The 24,807-nt window shown below is 43.3% G+C and overlaps 3 protein-coding genes, 1 long non-coding RNA gene and 3 other non-coding genes across 64 annotated transcripts in view; 2 read left to right on the top strand and 5 right to left on the bottom strand.

Moving 5' to 3' along the window:
* LOC144339230 (uncharacterized) overlaps positions 1-24,807 on the bottom strand; it is an 85,005-nt gene that overhangs the window by 19,495 nt on the left and 40,703 nt on the right. The gene's annotated exons all lie outside the window — the stretch shown is intronic.
* Positions 34-10,046, top strand: GLT8D1 (glycosyltransferase 8 domain containing 1). 7 transcript variants are annotated; one of them, XM_077990103.1, is made up of 11 exons: positions 34-122; positions 868-1,096; positions 3,687-3,739; positions 3,824-3,922; positions 6,245-6,458; positions 7,928-8,045; positions 8,241-8,325; positions 8,523-8,635; positions 8,981-9,147; positions 9,258-9,370; positions 9,523-10,046. In XM_077990103.1, exons 3-11 carry the CDS (start codon positions 3,724-3,726, stop codon positions 9,711-9,713), a joined length of 1,116 nt encoding a protein of 371 aa, XP_077846229.1. In that variant the 5' UTR covers positions 34-122; positions 868-1,096; positions 3,687-3,723; the 3' UTR covers positions 9,714-10,046.
* Positions 10,039-18,815, bottom strand: GNL3 (G protein nucleolar 3). 3 transcript variants are annotated; one of them, XM_077993089.1, is made up of 15 exons: positions 18,776-18,815; positions 17,993-18,051; positions 17,444-17,581; positions 17,210-17,323; positions 16,621-16,704; positions 15,639-15,771; positions 14,132-14,244; positions 13,762-13,888; positions 12,905-12,992; positions 11,509-11,683; positions 11,229-11,371; positions 11,014-11,150; positions 10,751-10,926; positions 10,448-10,514; positions 10,039-10,353 (listed from the first exon to the last, which is right to left on the bottom strand). In XM_077993089.1, exons 2-15 carry the CDS (start codon positions 18,026-18,028, stop codon positions 10,271-10,273), a joined length of 1,614 nt encoding a protein of 537 aa, XP_077849215.1. In that variant the 5' UTR covers positions 18,029-18,051; positions 18,776-18,815; the 3' UTR covers positions 10,039-10,270. The 3 variants fall into 3 exon arrangements, with proteins under 3 accessions (XP_077849215.1, XP_014986235.2, XP_001086259.2); XM_015130749.3 differs by having other exon boundaries at positions 18,621-18,799; XM_001086259.5 differs by having other exon boundaries at positions 18,726-18,799.
* Positions 11,739-11,815, bottom strand: LOC114676602 (small nucleolar RNA SNORD69). Its single transcript, XR_003727654.1, has one exon. It is a non-coding gene; the product is annotated as a small nucleolar RNA SNORD69 (small nucleolar RNA).
* On the bottom strand, positions 14,009-14,092 carry LOC114676611 (small nucleolar RNA SNORD19B). The gene has a single exon (XR_003727660.1). It is a non-coding gene; the product is annotated as a small nucleolar RNA SNORD19B (small nucleolar RNA).
* Positions 15,530-15,597, bottom strand: LOC114676599 (small nucleolar RNA SNORD19). The gene has a single exon (XR_003727651.1). It is a non-coding gene; the product is annotated as a small nucleolar RNA SNORD19 (small nucleolar RNA).
* The window catches only part of PBRM1 (polybromo 1), a 150,135-nt gene continuing 144,245 nt past the window's right edge, over positions 18,918-24,807 (top strand). For 21 of the 50 annotated variants that reach the window (XM_077993048.1, XM_077993056.1, XM_077993042.1 and 18 more), the window contains exon 1: positions 18,918-19,082. Coding sequence is in view for 21 of the 50 variants with exons in the window: in XM_077993057.1 (XP_077849183.1) it covers positions 22,934-22,981 (48 nt within the window). In the remaining 29 variants the exon portion in view is untranslated. Of the gene's footprint in view, positions 19,083-22,451; positions 22,594-22,855; positions 22,982-24,807 lie in introns of all 50 variants that reach the window. The other 29 variants (XM_077993057.1, XM_077993043.1, XM_077993022.1 and 26 more) reach the window with 3 other exon arrangements.

Below are 24,807 nucleotides of genomic sequence, written 5' to 3'. Positions count from 1 at the left end.
TCTCTGCGAGGACCCCGGCGGCAGGGCTGCCCCGCTGCGCCTGCTTGGCGCGACGCTCTAGCGGTCACCGCTGCGGGTTGGTTGGGTGTTGTGGGGCTGCGCGGCTGCCGCGGAGCTAGAGGGCAAGTGGGCTCGGCCCAGCGTGCAGGGGACGCGGGCGGCCAGACAACGGGCTGGGCCCCGGGGCCTGCGGCGCGGGCGCTGAGCTGGCAGGGCGGGCCGGGGCTGCATCCCCATCTCCTCCATCGCCTGCAGTAAAGGCGGCCGCGGCGAGCCTTTGAGGGGAACGACTTGTCGGAGCCCTAAGCAGGGGTATCTCTGAGCCTGGCGGGATCCCCGGAGCGTCGCAACACTTTCCGATCACTTCAAAGTGTAAGGGGGGGGCCCTACTGACCCTTGGAATTTAGGGGGCTACCCTAGGCGGCATCCACAAGAGAGAGAATTTCCTTGGAGAGGGGACCTCGGTCCTCGGTTGTCCCTCTCATCCGCGTGGAGAGTCCCTCATCTGGGGGCTCCCGAACTCGGCCCTCTCACATTCTGGCCGACTTTACTGACCCTCACAGATCCAGGCTGGGCCCTCCTGATAGAGGCCAGCCAAAGGTTCACTCAGCCTCTCTTTCAAGGCTGGTGTATCTCTAAATCGTAGACCCTCCTCTGTTACCGTGAGCCAGGTGGGATGCCCACGTTTTGGAGAGAAACCGTTCTGAGGAACCCGGGCTTCTGGGTCCCAGCGGGCTCTCCGGCCCCCAGGTTATGTACTCAGGGTTAGCCACAGATAGTGAGATTCTAGGCACTCCCGGGACAGGGTGGGACTGCTGTCCTCATTGATGCAACCAGCAAATATTCACGGCACCTTGTTTGTGCCAGACAACGGACCGAGGACACGGTTGTTACCAAGACCAGGCTGTTGCCTTGGAAGAGCCCAGAGCGTGTCAAGGGAGACAGCCACATCACGCCAGAAATACATGATAGCTGGATTAGCCCTGGGAGAGGGAGGCGCAGATGTGGGAGCTCAGGGGAGGTGCAGCTCAACGTGGAGTTTGGAGGAGGCTACCTTGACTTCTGAAAGCCAAGTGGGAGCCAGCCAGATGAAAGGGTAGGAGAAAGTGTATGTATATCCTCAGTGCCCTTTCATCCTTGCACGTGGCAGAGACCAAACAGTAAAATGCAGACACCTTTGACACTTTTCTGACCTCAGAAGGAGTCAGGACGTGTAGAAGGCAGAATGAGGGATGGGCAAGAGTTTATTCCTGTTTCCTTCCCATGCTCTGTATTTCTTGGTGTGATTGAACAGACTTTCTGATGTGTGTATAAATAGATACATCTTTGTGTGGCCTTTTTTTTTTTTTTTTTTCTTGAGATGAAGGCTCGCTCTGTCACCCAGGCTGGAGTGCAGTGGTGCGATCGTGGCTCACTGCAACCTCTGCCTCCTGGATTCAAGTGATTGCCCTGCCTCAGCCTCCTGAGTAGCTGAGATTACAGGCATGCGCCACTTAGCCCGGCTAATTTTTGTGTTTTTAGTAGAGATGGGGTTTCACTGTGTTGGCCAGACTCGTCTCAAACGCCTGACCTCAAGTGATCCACCCACCTTGGCCTTCCAAAGTGCTGGGATTATAGGCATGAGCTACCACGCCTGGCCAGTGTGGTCTTTTTTTTTTTTTTTTTTTTTTTGTATCCACGGTTTTGTATTCTTGGATTCAACCAACCACGGATTGAAATTACAGATACAGAGGGCTGACTCTAATATGCCATTTTACATAAGGGACTTGACCATTCGTGAATTTTTGTATACATGGGGAGTCCTGGAGCCAATCCCTGACTGATACTGAGGACCAACTGTGTTGCTAATCAAATCGTACACAATTGTATACTCTAATGAAAATGTAGTTACAGATCCAGGGTCTATAGTAAGGGTTAAAAGGTGGGTTCACAATATCTTGGTTGGTAAAATGTCTTTAAGGAAACATTTTACCAAGAGCTTGTTGAAGGAATTTATTTTTTAAATAAATTTAGTTCCACCTACTATCTTGTTTCCACTGAATTGTTTTGAAAAGGTGAAGGTCGGCCGGGCGCGGTGGCTCACGCCTGTAATCCCAGCACTTTGGGAGGCCGAGACGGGCGGATCACGAGGTCAGGAGATCGAGACCATCCTGGCTAACACGGTGAAACCCCGTCTCTACTAAAAAATACAAAAAAACTAGCCGGGCGAGGTGGTGGGCACCTATAGTCCCAGCTACTCGGGAGGCTGAGGCAGGAGAATGGCGTGAACCCGGGAGGCGGAGCTTGCAGTGAGCTGAGATCCGGCCACCGCACTCCAGCCTGGGTGACAGAGCGAGACTCCGTCTCAAAAAAAAAAAAAAAAAAAAAAAAAAAAAAGAAAAGGTGAAGGTCAGATGAGCTGAGGAGGACCAACCAGGACAGTGTGACAATTAGACACCACCTTCTTAAGAGATGAATAGCTAGCTAACAGAGATGGTTTTTGGGAATAGCACCTTAAATGTTTTTTTGGCGGGGCGCAGTGGCTCACGCCTGTAATCTCAGCACTTTGGGAGGCTTGAGGTGGGCAGATCACGAGGTCAGGAGTTCGAGACCAGTCTGGCCAACATGGTGAAACCCCATCTCTACTAAAAATACAAAAATTAGCTGGGCATGGTGGTGCACGCCTGTAATCCCAGCTATTGGGAAGGCTGAGGCAGGAGACTCGCTTGAATGTGGGAGGCAGAGGTTGCAGTGAGCTGAGATCATGCCACTGCACTCCAGCCTGGGTGACAGAATGAGACTCCGTTTAAAAAAATAAACTAAAATAAACATTTTCTTGTTTTTGCTAGTTACGATGGCTAGAAATGCACTCCAAACTTTTGATATCGATTGGATTTTGTGAATTTTTGTAACTTTTTCTCTGCTGTGGGTTTGTCAAGTGAATTTGGATAATATTCTTTTCTCTGAGGACACTCATGTTAAAGGTGAATGGGATACAACTCTGAACAGGCATGTTTTTACTGATGAGGCTAAGACCTCAGGTTACTTGGTCATAGACAACCTGAATCCATGTCTACTTTAGGAATTTTAAGTAGAAACTTAATTCTGTTATTTTTTATTTTAAAGACGGAGTCTCACTCTGTTGCCCAGGCTGGAGTGCAATGGCACGATCTCGGCTCACTGCAACCTCTCTTGCCCAGGTTCAAGTGATTCTCCTGCCTCAGCCTCTTGAGCAGCTGGGATTACAGGCCCCTGCCACTGCGCCCGGCTAATTTTTTTTGCAGTTTTTAGTAGAGACGAGGTTTCACCATCTTGACCAGGCTGGTCTTGAACTCCTGACCTCGTGATCCACTCCCCCCCTCCCCCCGGCCTCCCAAAGTGCTGGGATTATAGGCATGAGCCACCGTGCCTGGCTAAAACTTAATTCTTAAATTTTTTTTTGCTTTTCATCTTGTGATGTATAATATACAAGACTAAGCTTATGTATTTCTCCAGCTTTTTTAAAGTTTTTTATTAATGACTACTACAAAAATTTCAGATCTGAAATTGGGTTCTTGGAAACTGTTAATTCAAAATGAGTTTCTTGCAGAATACCATATATGCCTCCTGTTTCTTCCTGAATTTAAAAAAAAAAAAAAAAGTGTTAGGGCATTTTGATGTCCCTTCTCATGTACTTACTGACTTTGGGGGCTTGTTTTGTTTTGTAGGGTTAATAACTGCTAATTTATATGACAGAAGAAAAAGATGTCATTCCGTAAAGGTATGCTCTTTCTACAAGTTAACTTGTTTTTATACCTGGTGAAAGATAAAGAGGTATAACGTAGGTTTTCCCTATCTATTTCAGTAAACATCATCATCTTGGTCCTGGCTGTTGCTCTCTTCTTACTGGTTTTGCACCATAACTTCCTCGGCTTGAGCAGTTTGTTAAGGAATGAGGTTACAGGTATGGGAACATTTACTAATAATGCCTTAGAATCTGTTGAGGACCTGGTATTCTCTGTGTTGCACATCCTAAGTTGTTCTTCTTCTGGTAGTACTAGCAGTTGTTTGTTAAGGGTTTGATCTGACAGAATATTCCTTTTCACTAAAAGGAGAGCCTTAGGAGAGCCTCTGAGGGCTGCCATCTGTTCACATGTCAGCAGGACAGGGCTTCAGAAAGTGAGGGCAGACAAGTGTCCTTGGTGTTTGATGCCTGCTGTAGTCACTAGAGTGTCAGTCTAGTTACTTTCCTTCAGCTGTGCAGCTGCATCAGTGGGACTGTAGCAATAAAAGTTTTGTCAAGTGATTTTTAAAAATCACTGTGTTGTATAATGCATTGCACAATATATTGAATTAGTTGTTCATACTGTTCTCCCTTGGTATTGAGGAATGTTTGAGGCTCGAGTGTTTGTCAAAAATCATTTTTGGATTGCCACCCACCACAGTTGACCAGAGTGAGAGACTATAATAGCTTTCTCCTGACTTTCACGGAGTGCTCTGATAGCATGTTTTATCATGTGTATATATGTATGATACATATAAAGTAATGCATGTTCCTAGTAGGAAATTTTATAAAAAAGAGAACAGCGGCCAGGAGCAGTGGCTCACGCCTGTAATCCCAACACTTTGGGAGGCCGAGGTGGGCACCTCACAAGGTCAAGAGATGGAGACCGTCTCAGCACTTTGGGAGGCTGTGGGCAGATCATGAGGTCAGGAGTACAAGACCAGCCTGGCCAACATGGTGAAACCGTGTCTCTACTAAAAATACAAACATTTGCTGGGCGTGGTGGTATGCACCTGTAGTCCCAGCTACTCGGGAGGCTGAGGCAGGAGAATCGCTTGAACCCAGGAGGCGGAGGTAGCAGTGAACCAAGATCACGCCACTGCACTCAAGCCTGGTGACAGAGTGAGTCTTCGTCTCAAAAAAAAAAAAAAGAGACAACAGTATTCAAGCTCCATGAAGGCAGTTTGTGTACTGTTTTATCTTCTGTGCCTATGGATGGTGGCTGATACCTATAGCTGTTCAATAAATATTGGTTGAATGATTTCATTGCCTAAAGGTAACTTATTACATTTTTGGCTTAGCACCTTCCAGTTTTTTCCTACACATCTTTTTTCTGTACAGTTGAGATTGTACTATATATAAACTGTACATTATGTGTTTTTCTGTATATCATAAGCATGTCACTGTGATGGTAGAAACTCTTCATACATAATTTTAATGTCTATTAATTTGTTTCCACAGGATAACATCTTGTGGTACAACAGTTTTAAGACTTTTTGGTGGCAGCCCTACAATAGGAAATACATGTAGCACATGTACATACATATGTATTTACTTATTGGCTGTCTATCAGAAAGTTAGGGATGTTTTATTCATGGCTGTAACCCCAGTGCCTAGATACTGCCTGGCACATAGTAAATACCAGGGATCAATGAGGAATGAAAAAAAAAAAAAAAGGCAAGAATGTATATAGGACAGTACTTGCAGTTTCCTTGTGTGATACACTGTATTTTCTTTGGTATTCTAATTCAGTTTTCTTTTTTTGTAAGATGGAATTTTCCTCTTGCTTCCCAGGCTGGAGTGCAATGGCATGATCTCGGCTCACTACAACCTCTACCTCCCGAGTTCAAGCGATTCTCCTGCCTCAGTCTCCCAAGTAGCTGGGATTACAGGCATTCACCATTACACCTGGCTCATTTTGTATTTTTAGTAGAGACAGGGTTTCACCATGTTGGTCAGGCTGGTCTTGAACTCCTGACCTCAAGTGATCCACCTGCCTCAGCCTCCCAAAGTGCTGGGATTACAGACGTGACCCACCACATCCGGCCTCTACTTCAGTTTTCTATTGCAATTCAGAAACTTTTTCTGTATAAATTGATTGTGACTCACTCAATTGGTTTCATGCCTACTTGTGATTTGTGACTTAAAAAATATTTAGTTTGCTGCTATGTTTTCACAATTTAAATAAAATTCTTTCTTTTGATTATATTTCAGATTTTGTCCTTAGGAAACTCTTGATACAAATTGCCACAATACATTCTAACAGGTTCTGTTATTTTCCTACCAGTAGTGTATCAAAGTGCTGTCGGCCTATTTTAAAAAATGCTTCCTCCATTTTTCCAAAAGCTTGTTTACTTACAGGGAAAGTTTCAGGGCTATATGCTTCAGTTTAATGGGGGAGAATGAGGTAAATCAGAACCATAATCCTTACCTTCCCTTTTTCCATGTCTTGGACTCAAAAGCCCATGAGATTGTATCACAGTGCCTTCCTTGTGTTTTCAGATTCAGGAATTGTGGGGCCTCAACCTATAGACTTTGTTCCAAATGCTCTCCGATATGCAGTAGATGGGAGACAAGAGGAGATTCCTGTGGTCATCGCTGCATCTGAAGACAGGCTTGGGGGGGCCATCGCAGCCATAAACAGCATTCAGCACAACACTCGCTCCAATGTGATTTTCTACATTGTTACTCTCAACAATACAGCAGACCATCTCCGGTGAGCTCTGCTTATGTGATTCTGCTTCTAGAGGATGATCTAGAGCAGGCCAGCTGCCAATCCAGGAACTGTTTTTCTGTGGTTTGTATGTCGTTTTATACAATTGAAATTGTACCACCGATAAACTGTACAACTGACATATTTTTTTAGGATTGTATTATGAGCTTATCCCCATAATAGGAGAAGTGATACAAGGAGCTCATGCCAGGAAGTCAGTCAGCTGTCACTCTGCACTGTTAACCCCACCTGATGTTGTTTTGGTAATAATACTTTCTCAGTGAAGGCAGCAGTAAATGTTGATTTATAAGTTACAGGTTCCTTATTTCATGGACATGTTCTGAGCAGCTCTGGTCTAGAGTGGGAAGGGACTTAGCAACAATGGCAAGGTAGTGTTGTGAAGCTGATCACAGGTCCTGATCCAAATCTTGACTTTCCCCAGAGTGATCTGGGGAAATTTGGATAGTCCAATCCGTTTTGAAAATGAACTAAGACTTACAAAACTTACTCCAAATTTGTTGGTCTAACAAATTAACCAGTTGTCAAATTTCTAAAACATTTTCGTCCTTATGGCCTTCTCCATGGTTCATACTTAGTTTTTGAAGCTGTAAATTCTGAACCCATTTAAAATACAGAAACAGAAGCTGTATAAAAATAGACTACAGAGGGCCGGGCGCGGTGGCTCAAGCCTGTAATCCCAGCACTTTGGGAGGCCGAGACGGGCGGATCACGAGGTCAGGAGATCGAGACCATCCTGGTTAACATGGTGAAACCCTGTCTCTACTAAAAAATACAAAAAACTAGCCGGCCGAGGTGGTGGACGCCTGTAGTCCCAGCTACTCGGGAGGCGGAGGCAGGAGAATGGCGTGAACCCGGGAGGCGGAGCTTGCAGTGAGCTGAGATCCGGCCACTGCACTCCAGCCTGGGTGACAGCGCGAGACTCCGTCTCAAAAAAAAAAAAAAAAAAAAATAGACTACAGAAATAACACTAAGTATCCACAAAACGCTGATTTGAAACTGACCTAGAAAAAATGTGCAGTACTCCTTTAGCAAACACTTTTTTCTTACAGGTAGTGCCTCAGACTTGAGTGGTGGAATTACTCAGTGAATTAACAAGTCAGTCTGTAGATAAGAGATTACTCTGTTGGTAATTAGCATTCGCTACCGTCACTTTGACGTCTTTTCTTCACCAGTGTATTTATTGGGTTAAGAGTTGGATGGTCTAGGTGGTGACGAAATGTTCTTAATTCTGTATTGTATTTTTCTAGAGTAGTTTTAGTGTTATAATTACTATATAATCTTGGTTCAGGGAGGGACGTTGGTGGGAATAACCATCACTTCAGACGAGGAAACCAAAGCTCAGAGATAAAAGGAGCTTGTAAACACCTATTTGGTCCATAGGGTTTCTTTTGCATTATTCCCTTATTGGAGACATTATTTGAAACTAAAATTTAGTGTTTTATCTTCATCAGGTCCTGGCTCAACAGTGATTCCCTGAAAAGTATCAGATACAAAATTGTCAATTTTGACCCTAAACTTTTGGAAGGGAAAGTAAAGGAGGATCCTGACCAGGGGGAATCCATGAAACCTGTGAGTTCCATGCATCCTTCTTTATACTTGGGTGTCTGTGGATATAGTGCAGGTAGTTTCCTGGGGACCAAGCCTGGATGGTTCTAAGAGTCCTTTCTTCTCCTGAATGGGTACTGAAAGCATCCTAGGAGTTTCTATGTAAATAAAAGCACAGCCAGTGCAGTATCCTATGCCAATTATTCTTTCCTTTTCCAGTTAACCTTTGCAAGGTTCTACTTGCCAATTCTGATTCCCAGCGCAAAGAAGGCCATATACATGGATGATGATGTAATTGTGCAAGGTATCAAAAATGTTACCATGAGTGCTGTTCTCCACCCAGATTGAGTACAATTGCTAAATAAAACAATGGGCTACAGTGGGCTATAGTGGTTGTTTTATTTATGGTCTTCTATAAAAGGTCACCATAGGGAGAAGTGGGAGTAACAGGGAACTCTCAAGGCAACTGAAATGTAAATCTTAACATCTTGTCTATTTCAGGTGATATTCTTGCCCTTTACAATACACCACTGAAGCCAGGACATGCAGCTGCATTTTCAGAAGATTGTGATTCAGCCTCTACTAAAGTTGTCATCCGTGGAGCAGGAAACCAGGTAAATTGCTTACCACACATCCCTCTTCCTACAATATCGTTTATTGGGAAGAGGTTGCAAATTCAGGGAACTCTTTTGCTGCAATTTACACTCACTCCCTAATCATTTCATCACAAAACTCAAGCCTGCTTTTCTGTAGACTTCTTCATGGACTTGACAGCCTAATTGTTCTTCTTGAACATCTGGTTTAATATGTCAACATCTAGGTTCCTATTCTAACTTGGAATTTCAAGTATCTATTATCTAATCTGAAGAAGTCATAGTTTAACAGCTGTTTTCTCTATTGGCTATAAAATTGTATCTATTGTTTGAAGTAGTAAATACATATATCCTATCTGTTTTTAGTACAATTACATTGGCTATCTTGACTATAAAAAGGAAAGAATTCGTAAGCTTTCCATGAAAGCCAGCACTTGCTCATTTAATCCTGGAGTTTTTGTTGCAAACCTGACAGAATGGAAACGACAGAATATAACTAACCAACTGGAAAAATGGATGAAACTCAATGTAGAGTAAGTATGTAACTGGCCAAGCTGTGAAAAACTGTTGTATTTCAATTCCGGGAGTTGTGACTAACAGGAGTTAGTATTTTTCACTAACATTTGTTTTCTGTCCCACCAAGAGAGGGACTGTATAGCAGAACCCTGGCTGGTAGCATCACAACACCTCCTCTGCTTATCGTATTTTATCAACAGCACTCTACCATTGATCCTATGTGGAATGTCCGCCACCTTGGTAAGTAGAATTAACCAGTGGCATAAGCTAGTAAAAAGAATTGGTATCTAAAGAACTATCCTCAGGGATGGGGTATATTCTTTGTTTCCCTTAAGTTTTCTGCACAATTTCACATGGCACAATGATGTGCCTATTTTTGTCTCAAATATAAGGTTCCAGTGCTGGAAAACGATATTCACCTCAGTTTGTAAAGGCTGCCAAATTACTCCATTGGAATGGACATTTTAAGCCATGGGGAAGGACTGCTTCATACACTGATGTTTGGGAAAAATGGTATATTCCAGACCCAACAGGCAAATTCAACCTAATCCGAAGATATACCGAGATCTCAAACATAAAGTGAAACAGAATTTAAACTATAAGCATTTCTCAGGAAGTCCTGGAAGATGGCATGTATGCAAAGTAACAGTTGCTAGGCTTCAATGCCTATCGTAGCAAGCCATGGAAAAAGATGTGTCAGCTGGGTAAAGATGACAAACTGCCCTGTCTGGAAGTCAGCTTCCCAGACTATAGACTATAAATATGTCTCCATCTGCCTTACCAAGTGTTTTCTTACTACAATGCTGAATGACTGGAAAGAAGAACAGATATAGCTAGTTCAGCTAGCTGGTACAGATAATTCAAAACTGCTGTTGTAACCTGTGGCCTGATCTGTAAATAAAACAACATTTTTCAATAGGTATCGTATTTTTTTATTCCAGATAACTACTTCCACTCACAATGAGGTGAATTGTCTTTTTATAGAATTTAGGGATTCCAAATTGCCTGGTTTTAATACAATACATATTCACAAAATTTACACAGCTCATGCATACCATAACTTACACACATTATACATAGAAGTTTAGCAGTCTGCTTAGAATGTTAAAAAAAAAACTCATAAAAAAAGACATGGTTCTGTTACACATAATCTGTACTGAAGTCATAAGCATCATCGTCTTCAATCATTTTATCCAAGATAAAAGACCTTGTAGACTGTTCACCTATATTGCAGGAAAATAAAAAGAGATTTTCAAAAAGTCAAAGTGATTCTACACCATGCTGCTTTGTTAGAAGAACTCCTTTTGCCTGCCTCACCTGCTGTAGACTCCTCAGACAGCGCCTCCCCTGTCTCTTCTGCAGCAAACATGCCTGAGCTCTTTTCCTGTGTGACAAAGAAAAATGGTACTGGATTAGTAGCCCTTGTCTTGCTCATTTAATCCAAGTAGTTATGTACCTGAAAAAATTAACTCTTTGGAGGTACATATAACGGGATGTGTAAAATTAAGGCTAACGGATCACAAGCCTCAAATATTTCCTATCTTCAGTTCTTTCCCATTATGTATTATAATGCTAGAAAACTCACTTCAGTTTTAAACAACTCATGGAGGACACACTTACATCAACTTCTTCATCAATAATTTCCTGATCACTGTCTTTGTCATCCTCCTCCTCCTCCTGCTTCCTTTCTTTCCGTTTTGGCAATTCTTCATGTATGTCCTTTTCTTCTATTATTCCATTTGTCAGACCAGAAGACTGGAAAAGGATGCTACTGGCCAAATGAGGACCCTTGATGGCTGGGGAAGAAACAAAGCCCATGTAAACAGATAAGACCTCTATTGGCCTGTCAACTGATGAAGACAGCAGTGACACACAATTCTCACCTTTTATGCTCTGTGCATTGTTCTTTTCCAGTTCTTCCAGATTGAAGTCCCTTTTCATGTCTACCACAATACTCTCATTAAAATATGGAGGAGGAGTCCAAGATGTAGGGGTATGGCAATAGTAAGCTAATGAGGCACTGATATTAAAAATAAGATGTGTCAAAAGGAGGTTTATTCTAGTGGTCACCAAAATGCCAACAGAAAAGAAAGCTTACCCTGTCCACTCAGACCACAGCAGTTTGGCAGCACCTTCAACATTTGGGATTCCACCTTTTTGGTGCATACCTCTTCTCTGAGCAAGCATAGTAAAAAATTCCAGAGAATTCCTGTAGCCTGGGACAGTATATTTCAGTACTACCTTAAAAAACAAACAAAAAAAAGAACTGTCCTTCATCTGACACATCAGTACTTTAAAAAACTTCCAAAATTTTTCTACTGAAAATGCTTATGATGAAAGAAAATGGCTCCAAGGAGCTCATGAGAAGGGGTTTTTACCTGTCGAGCATCAGCCTGGGCAAGGATGGCACTGGCAGCCTCCATCGGTTTTACTACTTCAATACTTGCTGGACTTCGCAGAGCAAGTGCAGAGGAGGAATTAAGTGGAGATACGATGAAGCTTGGACTATCTATGATTGTGATCTGTTTGTCCAACGGGACAACTTGCATGCTCCTGAAAGAAGAGAGATGGAATTGATGGGGGCATTGGTTTATTTGGAAGTTAAGAGAACATGAAGCTCAGAGTTGGATTGAACAGACTCAGCACAGTCAGTCAGATCCAGTTTATCATCATTTGCTTCACATTTATCTAAAACTGTAACAGCATACCCAACTGTTCTAAAGAGAAACACTGCATGTTACAGCTTATATGTTTACATCACCCAAAACACATGCTACTTCCTTTGCTATAAATACGCCACCTTCTGGCCGGGTGCGGTGGCTCATGCCTGTAATCCCAGCACTCTGGGAGGCTGAGGCGGGTGGATCACTTGAGGTCAGGAGTTCGAGACCAGCCTGGCCAACATGGTGAAAGCGCTGTCTACTAAAAATACAAAAATTAGCCGGGTGCCTGTGATCCCAGCTACTCAGGAGGCTGAGGTTGCAGTGAGCCAAGATAGCACCACTCCAGCCTGGGAGACAGAGACTCCGTCTCAAGAAAAAAAAGATCTAGGGCACAGTAGCTCATGCCACCCAACGAAAGTATAATCCCAACACTTTGTGAGGCCTAGGCAGGTGGATCACTTAAAGCCAGGAGTTTGAGACTAGCCTGGGCAACACAGTGAAACCCCATCTCTACTAAAAATACAAAAACTAGCCAGGTGTGGTGGCAGCCTTCTAGCTGGCAAATTTCTATTAATTTCTCAAGGCCAGGTTCAAACATCACTTCCTCTGAGGGAGCTTTCCTCTCTATCTATTTGCTTAACTTGTCTTTCAAACTGAATTGTGGGCAGCTGTCCCACTCCAATCAGTTTTTCTCCAAGCCTAGCACTGGCTTAAATCTCTCCTTTCACCAAAAGCTTTAAAAAAAATTAGGCCAGGCACGGTGGCTTGACCTGTAATCCCAGCACTTTGGGAGGCCGAGGCGGGCAGATCAGCTGAGGTCAGGAGTTCAAGACCAGCCTAACCAACATGGAGAAACCCGTCTCTACTAAAAATACAAAATTAGCCAGGTGTGGGGGCACATGCCTGTAATCCCAGCCACTCGGGAGGCTGAGGCAGGAAAATCGCTTGAACCTGAGAGGTAGAGGTTGCAGTAAGCAGAGACTGCACCATTGCACTCCAGCCTGGACAACAAGAGCGAAACTGTCTCAAAAAAAAAATCACCTTCCTTGAGATAACTAAAATAAAACAGTGTGTCACTAGTAATATTACAATTATGGACACCTCCATTTACCTTGTAAGCCCCATGGATACACCAACATTACACATCTGTTCTTGTTTTAAGCTATTGATAATGCTGCTTTTCCCCACATTTGGGAAACCTACAAATAAATGGGAAATCCAGATATAAAAAGCATTATATGTTGGCACTCATGAAATTTTCACTGCCTAATTTTCCATTTCCCTGATGTTTAGGGCAAGATCAGAGTTGGATCTGTGTCTTCACTTCAATACTAAGGCCAATTTTAGTTTCTTCATTTTTTGCACAAGTAATGAAAAGGCAGGAAAATACTGTAAATTCAAACAAACCAAGAGCTTTTAGAAACCAGCTTCCTATAGTAATCAGTTCCAACAAAAAACCTGAATCTGGAGCAGTTGTGTAAGTTTTCTTTTTTTCTTTTCTCTTGAGATGAGTCTGTTGCCCAGGCTGGAGTGCAGTGGCACCATCTGGGCTCACTGCAAGCTCCGCCTCCCGGGCCATTCTCTTGCCTCAGCCTCCCCAGTAGCTGGGACGACAGGCAACCACCACCACGCCCGGCTAACTTTTTGTACTTTTAGTAGACGGGGTTTCACTGTGTAAGCCACGATGGTCTCAATCTCCTGACCTCGTCACCCACCCGCTTTGGTCTCCCAAAGTGCTGGGATTACAGGCGTGAGCCACCGTGCCCGGCCAACAGTTGTGTAAGTTTTTTTCTTTAAATTGTGTGTGGTTATGTGCTTTTAGTAAGATATAGGCAAGAAGCTAGTATTTGAGTGAGCCTTTTACTTGACAACAACTCCATACACTGCTGCTTGGGCACTTGGAGAGCTGGCTAAACTTCTTAACTATTTCAACAATTAAAAAGTAAAAAGTAATGAACTGAAACTCACCAATTACTCCAACCTGAATGGCTTTGCCGCAAGTCTCCTGAAAACTTCCAAGAAGTTTCCAAAGGCCCTCTTTCCCAAAGCAGACTTCACTTCTGAATGGAGCAGCATTCTTCTTTGCCTTCACACGCTAAAATTCCAAATAGTTGAATTATTCTGGCAACTTACCTGAAAAATCATTTTAACAAACCCCAAGCAATCAGGCTCCAGAGCCCAGCTCTTAAACTAACTACACTGCCTTTCAGATTATCTCTGGCTGAAATCAGAGTTGGATCTTGTAATTTTTCATTTATTTAAATCAAGATTTTGTACACTCATCATATTTCAACCAAAATCTGAAAGAACCACATATCTTACTACTAATAAAGGATACCTTGGTTATCTTCCCTTTATCCTTCGGTTTTGTTGAGGCTCTGAACACCACTGTTGGCAATTCTTTCTTCAAATAATTTAGCCAGCTCTCCAAATTCTCCTTTGGTACCAGATCTGATAGGAATTAGAAACAAGACATTTGCGGCCAGGCGCGGTGACTCACGCCTGTAATCCCAGCACTTTGGGAGGCTGAGACGGGCGGATCACGAGGTCAGGAGATCGAGACCATCCTGGCTAACACAGTGAAACCCCGTCTCTACTAAAAATACAAAAAAATTAGCTGGGCGTGGTGGTGGGCGCCTGTAGTCCCAGCTACTAGGGAGGATGAGGCAGGAGAATGGCGTGAACCCAAGAGGCGGAGCTTGCAGTGAGCCGAGATCGTGCCATTGCACTCCAGCCTGGGTGACAGTTAGACTCCGTCTCAACAAAAAAAGAGAAGTAAGACATTTGCTCCAATTTCACTATTTTGTTGAGATGCATTTCAAAATCTGGCAACTATAGATTTTACTCTGGTTTACATTTTCCCAGTCTTTTCAAAAGGATTTAACTAGAAAATCAGGGCAGGGCAAGCTCCCCTACCATGCTGCCCATATCTTAACAGAGCTCAGCATCTACACTTCTCTATTTCAATTCCCTTTGTATTGCTCACTCAAAAATTTCAGGACAGACTCAACGTCTGGATTACAAACCTACTAACTCTAGAGCTATGTTTCCAGAATTTACCTTCAGCTAGCAGCCGTTTCTTTTATTCATTCTTTTTTTTTTTTTTGAGACGGAATCTTGCTGTTGCCCAGGCTGGAGTGCAGTGGCATGGTATTGGCTCACTGCAACCTCCGCCTCCCGGGTTCAAGCAATTCTCCTGCCTCAGCCTCCCAAGTAGCTGGGACTACAAGTGCCTGCCATCATGCCCGGCTAATATTTGTATTTTAGTAGAGATGGGGTTTCGCCATGTTGGCCAGGCTTTTCTCGAACTCCTGGCCTCAAGTGATCTGCCTGCTTCAGCCTTCCAAACAGCCAATTGTTTCTTAACCCCAAAAATAATTTTAGATTTCATTCCCATTTTCTGCTTTGTAATTCTCTGTTCTGGGTTTTCTTGTTCCTGCTGCTGAAACTCAGATGCATAATTATGCATTTCATTTAAATATTTTGTCACATACGTTCCAATTTATTTCACTCTTGAACTAATACCCGACATTGTGTAGGTGTGGGGAATTTGTCACACTGTCATCACTTCCTAGATGAAATATACTACACTTAACTGGGTATAACAGCTTACACTCTTATTTAAAAAACAGTAAATACTGAATGGCAAAAGAACAGTAGAAACCAGTTGAGTCAGTTGTAAAAATCACCTCCTCCCCACTGACTAGCACTGTCTCTGGCAAAGTGCACATACTTTGGCTGTGCTGAGGTCAGAGTTGGATCTAATCAGTCTTCAGTGACTATTAGACTGTAGCCTCATACCTCACCAATGTACATGGAAGACAAAGGGTACCCTCTTTACTCACCTGATTTATTCAATATAAGTACCAGCTTTTTCTGTCCACTCTGGACAATGGCCTCTTCTACCTGAGGACATCTGCAACCAAGAGGATCTCTGGCATCCAACACCTCTAGGACAACATCGGAGGCTTCAATCACCTATTAAGTAAAAAATAACCAGAACGACATCCCTTGCTCTGGTAATACCTTCAACAAGAGAGTACTGACATTATCCATTTGGCAACAGGGTGAGCTCAGAGTTGGATCTCATGTCTTCACTTTGGTATGAAGAATGTTGACCCTCATCATTTCTCACACAGGAAAGTAAAACATAGGCCTCTGATTAAGATGGATTTCAAAAATGAAAATATCCCTGTCTTTGAATCCTCCCATAGTGAATTATGTAGTTTGGTAGGTCCCTCTGGCCTTGCCAAAAGCTGCTGAGGGGCAGTCAGGTTCTATCCACGGGGGAGTGAGCTTGGGAAAATGGATGTTGGGGATGGGAGTGCTGGAGAGCAACTACACCAAGGAGACAGTACCCTCTTGTCCTCTTTCACTTAGGTTTCAACAGAGTAGAGACCCTTAGCCTGACATTGCTTACTCCAATGTACTTTTCTCAATCTCAACACTATGTCAACATTTTTTAAAAAAATGTTGTAAATCATGCTTACAGGCAGAACCAGTTTTGTGCAAATATTTAGAACCAAAGAAACTATTTGTCAGGTAAACATAGCAGGAAAGGCATTAAACAGCATAAGTTAGAGTCGAGTCATGAAATGATTTGTTGGTGGAAGGTGGGAGGAGGGAGAGGATCAGGAAAGGTAACTAATTGGTACTAGGCTTAATACCTGGGTGATGAAATAATCTGTACAACAAACCCCCACGACACAAGTTTACCCATGTAACAAACCTGCACATGTACCCTTGATCTTAAAAGGTTAAAAAAAAAATGACTTGAGTCTTTTAAACCTCATTACTACTGTCAGACACTGACCTAGGCTAAGATACCTTTTTAAGTTCTTGGCAGTACAGCTTCTTTGAATTCTGTTTTCCTGACTTGGCTTTGTTCTCAGTTTTGCAAAGCCCAAATGCCTAGAGGATAAAGGGGAAAAGGACACAAAATTAGAAGTAGAGCAGTAGTAACCTCTATCTCCATTTTCCACAGCTGAGTAGCAGCACTTGCAGTTGTTAAATAGGTAAGATGGAGTCTGAACTCAGTTGTCTTCCTCCCAAGAAGCTCAGCAGCCTGTAGATGTGCTTTTATTTCTGCACCAGAACTCATCTCTCAGCCAGGCGCAACAGCCCACACCTGTAATACCAGAAACTGGTAGGCTGAGGTGGGTGGATCACTTGAGTCCAAGAGTTTGAGACCAGCCTTGGCAATATAGTGAAAGCCCGTGTCTACTAAAAAAAATTAGCCAGGCATGATGGTGTGCTTCTGTAGTCCCAGCTCCTCAGAGACTGAGGTGGTAAGACTGCTTGAGCCTGGGTGGTCGAGGTCGCAGTGAGCTGTGATTGTGCCACTGCACTCAGGCCCAAGCAACAAAAACAAAATCAAAACCCCTGATCTCTCATTCATAAAGAGACCTAATCATACCTTTTCCATAGGTTCCACATTTGATGGCTTAATATCAGGATTAGTTTCAAGTTTTCTTTTCTTTCCTAGTTCCTTCTGCCTGTCAAGTTTCTGCTGCTGTTTTAGTTCTTCAAGCTGTGTCAGAGCCGTAAGGGAAATAGATGAACCAGTGACTAGTGTTGTTACCTTACTCTGAAAAATATCACACATAACACACTATACCACTCGTTGAAAATTCTGGCTAACATAACTTACCCTCTGTTTCCTTAGCTCAGCTTCCCTAAGAAGAGCCTCCTTAAAGGGAGCACTGTTTGGAACTCCTGGGTCTTTCCTAGGCTTCTTGTGACCCCGCTTTTTAGCCTCCTTCCTTAATTTTCGATGATGTTCTCGAACCTATTAAAGAGATTTTGTCTGCTTACAAAAATATCTTTATACTTAAGCAGAATTCAAGTGAGAAACCAATCTGGCTGCAATTTAGTTATGCCTATAAAATGTAATAGGAAAATGGAGCTTTAGTTGGAATCTTACAAAGTAATGCATAGGTAAGTATAAAACAGTAAGAAAATGTAACTAGAAGGCTCTCTATGCAGAGATTAACATGTTGAACAAATTTAGAGACTTACCACCAAATCACTGCACTTTCTCACAGCTGCACTCCTGATGCCTAAGAGCTCGTGCCCATGGTCAGTCTATCCAATGCCATTTTCCGAAACCAAATCACATTAACCCGGACTTTCCCGCAAAGGAACAGGGCAAAATCAGTTTAGCAGTGTTTAGTATAGCTCTCTCAAGCACTACACTTACCTTTTTTTGGATTTTATACCGCTTATGGCAGGTCATGCGTTTACTTGCTTTCTTTAACTCTACAAAGAAACATCACAAATCTGTTAACGCAAATGATTAGTTCTGGGTTAACGCACTATGGAGTTATATCCTTTTCTCGTGTTATTGGCTGCCAAACCTAACGTTAAGACTAATGCGAAATGCCTAATGCAAACATACATGCCACTTTCAAATTCCAGAGAATTAGATTCAGTAGATCCAGAACGGAGTCCAAGTTCCCTGCACCTACTCTTACAATATCAGAATAGGATCATACACAGCAGCGTGTACGAGCGTTTATGAGACCCAAAACGACAGCCACTTTGTGTCAAACAGCACGAATCATAAGGCAGGAGAGGAACACTGAGTCTGGGAGGCGATTCTCAGCTCTCACCTGGGCCAGCCTGCACGTGGCCACGGAAAGTAAGATATTGGGCCTGAAACCTGGCTCAGAAGCTGCTTCCTTACGAAAATCTAGCCTAGTCTTTCCCACCCTCTGCCCGTCTTCGTTCCACAGAATGAGCCCGCGCGGTTAACATGATCGCCGTAGGGACTTCCAACTCTCGGTCCTACGAGAAAATAGGGCCAAGGCCTACGCGTAGGCTCTCACCCCTATATCAGCAGAGACAAAGCCGTAGCCGTAAAAGAGCGTCGTGGAGGCTGCAGCAACTTCCAGACATGGGTCCCTCCACGCCCGCTTCCCGACCCCACTTACTAGGCCGCTTCATGTTGGCTGTAGAAAGCGGCACGAGCACGACACCCTGCCTCCTCTAGCGCCACGTGTGAAGTGAAGCCACTGACGAGCGTCACGCACTTACGCTGCCGCCGTAAAGTGCGTCACCGCCTCTCTGCGTGCGCGCGCACGCAGTGTCGCGCGGAGCAGGGATCGCTTGGCGGCCGCGGGACTGGTTTTGCGGCGGCACCGGGAGGGGTAAGGGAGGTGAGGGCGGCGGGTGCCGGAGCGACGGCAGCGGCCGCGGCCGGAGGAGCAATAGCAGCAGCCGTGGCGGCCACGGGGCGGGGCGCGGCGGTCGGTGACCGCGGCCGGGGCTGCAGGCGGCGGAGCGGCTGGGTAAGGCCGGGCCCAGGGCGGGTGGGGCCGCTCCCCCTCGGCCAGCTGCCGGGCCTTTGTGTGGGCCCTGGCGGGCGGGAGCCGCCGCGGAGGCCCCGCCCCGGCTGTGGGGACGCGCCGGTCGGGCCGGGCGCGCGGGGTTGGGCGGGGCACGGCGGCGGGCCTCCCGATGGGCCCAGTAGCTTTGTCGCACCTGCCGGCAGACAAAGGCGCACTAAGGCCCGGAAACTCCCCGCCCTCCTCTTTCCCGCTCGTCGCGGGGCAGCTTCAAAGCTGTCAACGTTTCCCTCAGCCCCCAATACCAGTGACAGGTCGGGAAAGTCCTTCATTTCCTCCGTTGCTCAGGGCCTCTTTTTTTTGTTGTTATTTCTTGGCGGTTCGACACAAACTCTTACTGATTTTTCTTTCCGTATTTTTTCCGGGTGTTTTAATCAATGGGACTTCTATAGTAGAGGCCAAATATTTCAGCTTCTCATCTCAACACCACAAAGAATCCGGGTTTTTGGGAACTGTGTATATTTCTTGGTTTGGGGAAGCACAGTTTTGTTATTATAATAAGTTTTAATTTAAAGGGGCAGAAAGAGTTGCAAAAATATGGAAAAAGTCCTGAAAAATAAGTACACGGTATAGTGAATATAGAAATTCTTACAGTAGCTATACAAGCGTATGTTGGGGTAAAATGTTTTAACTTACTTTCCAACACATTAGGACTCTTGACAAATAATTTTAGGTGTTATTTTTTCTCCATTTGGCTATGTGCTTCCCCCCAAAAAGTGCATATTGGACTCATGCACATAAAAGAGTAGCATAATTTTTGCTTTATTACTTACAGGTCGCCCATATTTGATTTTGAGCTCCAAAATGGAAGATTGGAAAATATGTTTTGAAGAGGTGTTTCAAATTAAAACAATAAAGAGTTATGTGTGGATGAATGGAAGGGCCTTGACCGCTTTCTTTGGCTTTGGGAATGTACAAAATACCTCAAATGTTAATACCCTACCAAAATTCCCAAGATAAGTAAATTGTGGTATATCTGTATGATAGATTACTATCAAGTCATCAAACATCATGAGGAAGAATGTTGACTTGGAAGAATCTTCACTAAAACATAGGCTGTAAAATATGTGGTTTGTTAACATTTTGGTAAAAAATAATAGGTAACTAAGGCATAAACACCAAAAAACTGTGAATGACAACGTTAAAAGTGGTTTTTTCTTGGAAGTAGATTTATAGGTGTTTTTTTCCTTTGAGTCCTGTTTTCCAAGATTTTGTTTTAGGCATATATTGTATTGCTAAATATTACTAGAAATACAGGAGAGGGCTAAAGTTCATAAACGGTTGAAATACACCGTTTGTCTATACTAAGTCGATATTCTTCCAGTTGCACATTATTAAGTATTCTTAACTGCCACTATAAATTATTGATTGTCAGACTCTTGAACTTGTAACTGTAATCAAGGCCATTTTAAAAATTGGAATTGAACTCTGGAATCTGTCTTTCCTCTTCATGGAAAAACAAAATTGCTGAAGGGATGCTTACAGGCTTTTTTTTTTTTTTCCTTTTTTGAGACAAGGTCTCGCTTTGTTGCCCAGGCTAGAGTTCAGTAAAGTGATCATGGCTCACTGAAGCCTTGTGCTCCTAGGCTCAAGCAGACCTCTCACTTCAGCATCCCGAGTAGCTGGGATTACAGATGTGCAGCACCACACCCAGCTAATTTTTATTTTTGTAGAGACAAGGTCAATCTGTGTTGTCCAATCTGGTCTTGAACCCTCTGCCTCAAGCGGTCATCCTGCCTCAACCTCTCCAAGTGCTAGGATTACAGATACGAGACCCTGTGCCTGGCTGAGGCCTTATAAACTATGCAAAAAAAGCTTTTTTTTTTTTAAAGGTCGCACTCAAGTGCACTTTCTTTTCTTTTTTTTTTTTTTTTGGAGACAGAGTCTTACTCTGTCCCCCAGCCTGGAGTGCAGTGGCACGATCCTGGCTCACTGCAATCTCTGCCTCCCAGGTTCAAGCAATTCCTGTGTCTCACCCTTTCGAGTACCTGGGATTACAGGCCCATGCCACCACCTCGCCTAGCTAATTTTTTGTATTTTTGATAGAGACGGGGTTTCACCATGTTGGCCAGGCTGGTCTTGAACTCCTTACCTCAGGTTATCTGCCCACCTCAGCTTCCTAAATTGCTGGGATTACAGGCATGAGCCACTGTGCCTGGCCCTAAGTGCACTTTTAATACATTTATTAAAAGATAAATTGAGCACCTAACCTATACCAAATACTGTTCTGTAAGACAGGTCTACAAAAATGAATATGCTGTTCCTGTGCCTGGGGAACTTGCAGAAGTGATTTCACTTTATGTCTTTTTTTTTTTTTTTTCTTGAGACAGGGTCTTGCTCTGTCGCCCAGACTGGAGTGCAGTGGTACGATCTCGGCTTGCTGCAACCTCCGCCTCCTGGGTTCAAGCAATTCTCGTGCCTCAGCCTCCCGAGTAGCTGGGTTAACAGGCATGCACTGCCTCACCCAGCTAATTTTTTTTTTTTTTTTTTTTTTTGAGACTGTCTTGGTCTGTCGCTTAGGCTGGAGTGCAGTGGTGCCATCTTGGCTCACTGCAACCTCTGCCTCCCGGGTTCAAGTGATTCTCCTGCCTCAGTCTCCCGAGTAGCTGGGATTATAGGTGCGTGCCACCACGCTCAGCCAATTTTTTTGTATTTTTAGTAGAGACGGAGTTTCACTGTGTCACCCAGGATGGTCTTGATCTCCTGACCTCAGGTAATCCACCTGCCTCAGCCTCCCAAAGTGCTGGGATTACAGGCATGACCCACCACACCCGGCATTACGTTCTCATTTTAGAGATGAAGAAACAGATCTGAGACGACATCAAGCTGATAATCAGAGGTGGAAGACTTAGGACTCCTATTCTGGTCTTATGAGCAAAGGTCCTGTTGTTTCTCCTACCTCATAACATTGCCCTTCTTGTTAAACTTTCAAAATATATTTTAAAATGTGTCCCATGGATAAGAAAATACTTGAAAATTATCCTTAAGTTGAAACTTTTTCTTGTCTTACCAAAGTAAATTAATGATTCAAGGATATTGGGATATTATATCATCTGAATGACATACACATGCTGATAATTTATGTTTTTTGTCATTTGATGTTCAGTGGATTATTTATAAAAGTAATTTTGAACTCCTGCCAAAATGGTCGGCTTTTTTTTTTTTTTTTTTAACCTTGTCAAATTTTTATATGGTGTCTCCAATGCAGATAGGACTTTTGGAAATAAATGTTCTTTCTCTGAATTTTTTTTTTGTGGGGGAGGGTGTTTTCCAGACCTTTTGCTCACATGAGCCATTCTTGGTTTGTTCCAGCTTGCCAACACTTGGTGTCACATGTGAGCCTCCCACATGTATTCACTCTCCATTCCAGCTCTGTGATTGAACTCTGCTCTTATTGACTAGGGGGCAGTTGGGCAGGCATGCTTCATTCCTGGAATTGACAGTCATTCTTAATGTGAGTAAAGGGGAACCTCAATGAGACATCTTTAAACATATGAAAGCATTTGGTTTTAAAATGGAAGAACTGTCAGGTACTGTTAGTGTCTGAGCCTTTGCGCAGTTTGTTTGATAAAAGAGAACTGATATGCCTGTTTTCTCCAGTTCTCTTTATCTTCCTTTAGCAGTTCTATTTGAATGTTTTCTATCTATTCGTACTCATTTTTACTCCTTCTGACCCTTCTTTTCTATTTCCCCCTTCTCTTGTTCTTCTTTTTCAGTTTTGAATATACTAACACTGAATCAGCACTTCTAAAGCCCTTCCTTCTCCCACTGGCTTCACTTGACTTTCAGACATAATGAGGAGACTGGCTTTTCGAGGCGCTGGTTGTGCTCTGGTAAAGCTGGTAAATTACTGATTATCTACACCCTTTCCCTTTTCTGTCCTTCCTTGACTTTTTCCTTCCACCTTTCTTAAATTTTTGTTATCCTTTCCATAAAGATTCCCTCCTTATGTTCATCAAATTCACTTGTGTCTTTGTCATAGCTTGTTTAAAAGAGATTGATCCTTAATTTCTTTATCTTAATGAATTGAGGCCTGTTGATCAGCCTTTTATAAAAGGAACAAAAATCAGCAAAACTTGGCTAAGTTTTGGCTAAGCCTTTTGATGCTTTTAACTACTTTTAGCCAACTTCAAACTAATAATACTGTATAACAAACCGAAGCCTAGAGTAAGGAACATCATCATGGTAGAATTTGTTTTAAACAGCTTGTGGACTTCGGTTTGGAAAAAGAGATCTTAGACTTCTCTTTTTCCTTAATTGCTTACCAGGATTTTCAAATGTGATTGCTTTGCTCTTTCTGTTTCCTGGAGATCCCCAACTTTTCTTTCCATACTGCTGGCAACCAGAGCTCTCCTATTCTAATCATTCAGCTGCTGGTGTCATATTGTCCTGAAATTCAGTGTTTCCATGTGCCCACAATTATGAGGTACTCTAGTTGTATGACGTTCTTCATGATTGTAAGGCACATGGAAAAGCAGATGAGATGCTGACTCAAGAAGTAAATATCTTGGGGCCTCTGAACCCCCGGCCTGCCTGACTACCTCAGGTACTGAAGGATCAGTACCTTCAGTGTTGATGAGTGAAACTGGGTCTTTTTTTTCTTTTAGCTTTAGAAAAAGGCCTTTGACGGGCGGATCATGAGGTCAAGAGATCGAGACCATCCTGGCCAACATGGTGAAAACCCGTCTCCACTAAAAATACAAAAATTAGCTGGGCATGGTGGCACACACCAGTAGTCCCAGCTACTTGGGAGGGTGAGGCAGGAGAATCGCTTGAACCTGGGAGGCGGAGGTTGCAGTGAGCAGAGATCGTGCCACTGTGCTCCAGCCTGGTGACAGAGCGAGACTCTACCTTAAAAAAATAAGTAAATAAAGATAAAGGCCTTTCAAATCACAATATACTGTTTGATAGTATTGTTAGATTATATTACGGTATAAGCATTGCAGGACTTTCTTGGGTATATACTGTTTGTAGCAGATCATTTCAGTGGTTGCATTTCTTGTGTTATAAATAGTTACGGTTAAAAGTGTTAGAGTACGTCATATCACTAAAAGGAGATTAGTGTGAATTAACAGAAGAGTTGCAAAGGACAGTTTGTACTTCTGTCTAGGTATAGCAAGTCTCATTAAGTGTTTTCCAGGGATATGTCTTGTGGATCCTGCTTTTATGAATGGAGAACATTCATTTTCAGGGTATTAATTTTAGAGTACATCTAAAATACCAGAAGGTTAATTGTCCTCTGTCCCCTTACCTTTTTGCACTACTCATTTGTCCTAGGCTCTGCTTCTTGTTCTTTTCCACGTGATGGCCCACCTAGCAAATGATCATAATTGTAAGGCACATGGAGAAGCAGATGAGGTGCTGACTCCAGAATTGGATACCTTGGGGCCTTTATATCCCAGGCCTGCCTGACTGCCTCATGGGCTGAAGGCTTAATACCTTCAGCACACTATTGTACTACTACATGTAGGTTGGGAAACTCCAGTCTAGGGCAGATTTGGAGCCAGTTGTCACTCAAGATGGATGATATACAAATGAATATGCTTTTGTTGAATTTGTCCCATCAAAATTGAAAGTATAACATTCTGGTAAGTGAAAGACTAAAACAAGGAAGTCCAGGGCTTAAAACACACACACACACACACACACACACACACTTATAGCTAGT

The sequence above is a fragment of the Macaca mulatta genome, chromosome 2, assembly GCF_049350105.2.
Source record: "Macaca mulatta isolate MMU2019108-1 chromosome 2, T2T-MMU8v2.0, whole genome shotgun sequence".
In the NCBI taxonomy this organism is placed as follows: Eukaryota; Metazoa; Chordata; class Mammalia; order Primates; family Cercopithecidae; genus Macaca; species Macaca mulatta.
Note: the sequence above shows the minus strand (reverse complement) of the source record. Positions and strands in the feature narration are given on the sequence as shown.

Coding starts and splice junctions, on each gene's coding strand:
- GLT8D1 (XM_077990102.1), top strand. Junction 8,636..8,980: donor TCCGTGGAGCAGGAAACCAG/GTAAATTGCTTA, acceptor ATCTGTTTTTAG/TACAATTACATTGGCTATCT. Junction 9,148..9,257: donor TGGATGAAACTCAATGTAGA/GTAAGTATGTAA, acceptor TGTCCCACCAAG/AGAGGGACTGTATAGCAGAA.
- GNL3 (XM_001086259.5), bottom strand. Junction 11,684..12,904: donor GTATCCATGGGGCTTACAAG/GTAAATGGAGGT, acceptor CTCTTCTTTCAG/GAGCATGCAAGTTGTCCCGT. Junction 11,372..11,508: donor CCCAGGCTGATGCTCGACAG/GTAAAAACCCCT, acceptor TTGTTTTTTAAG/GTAGTACTGAAATATACTGT.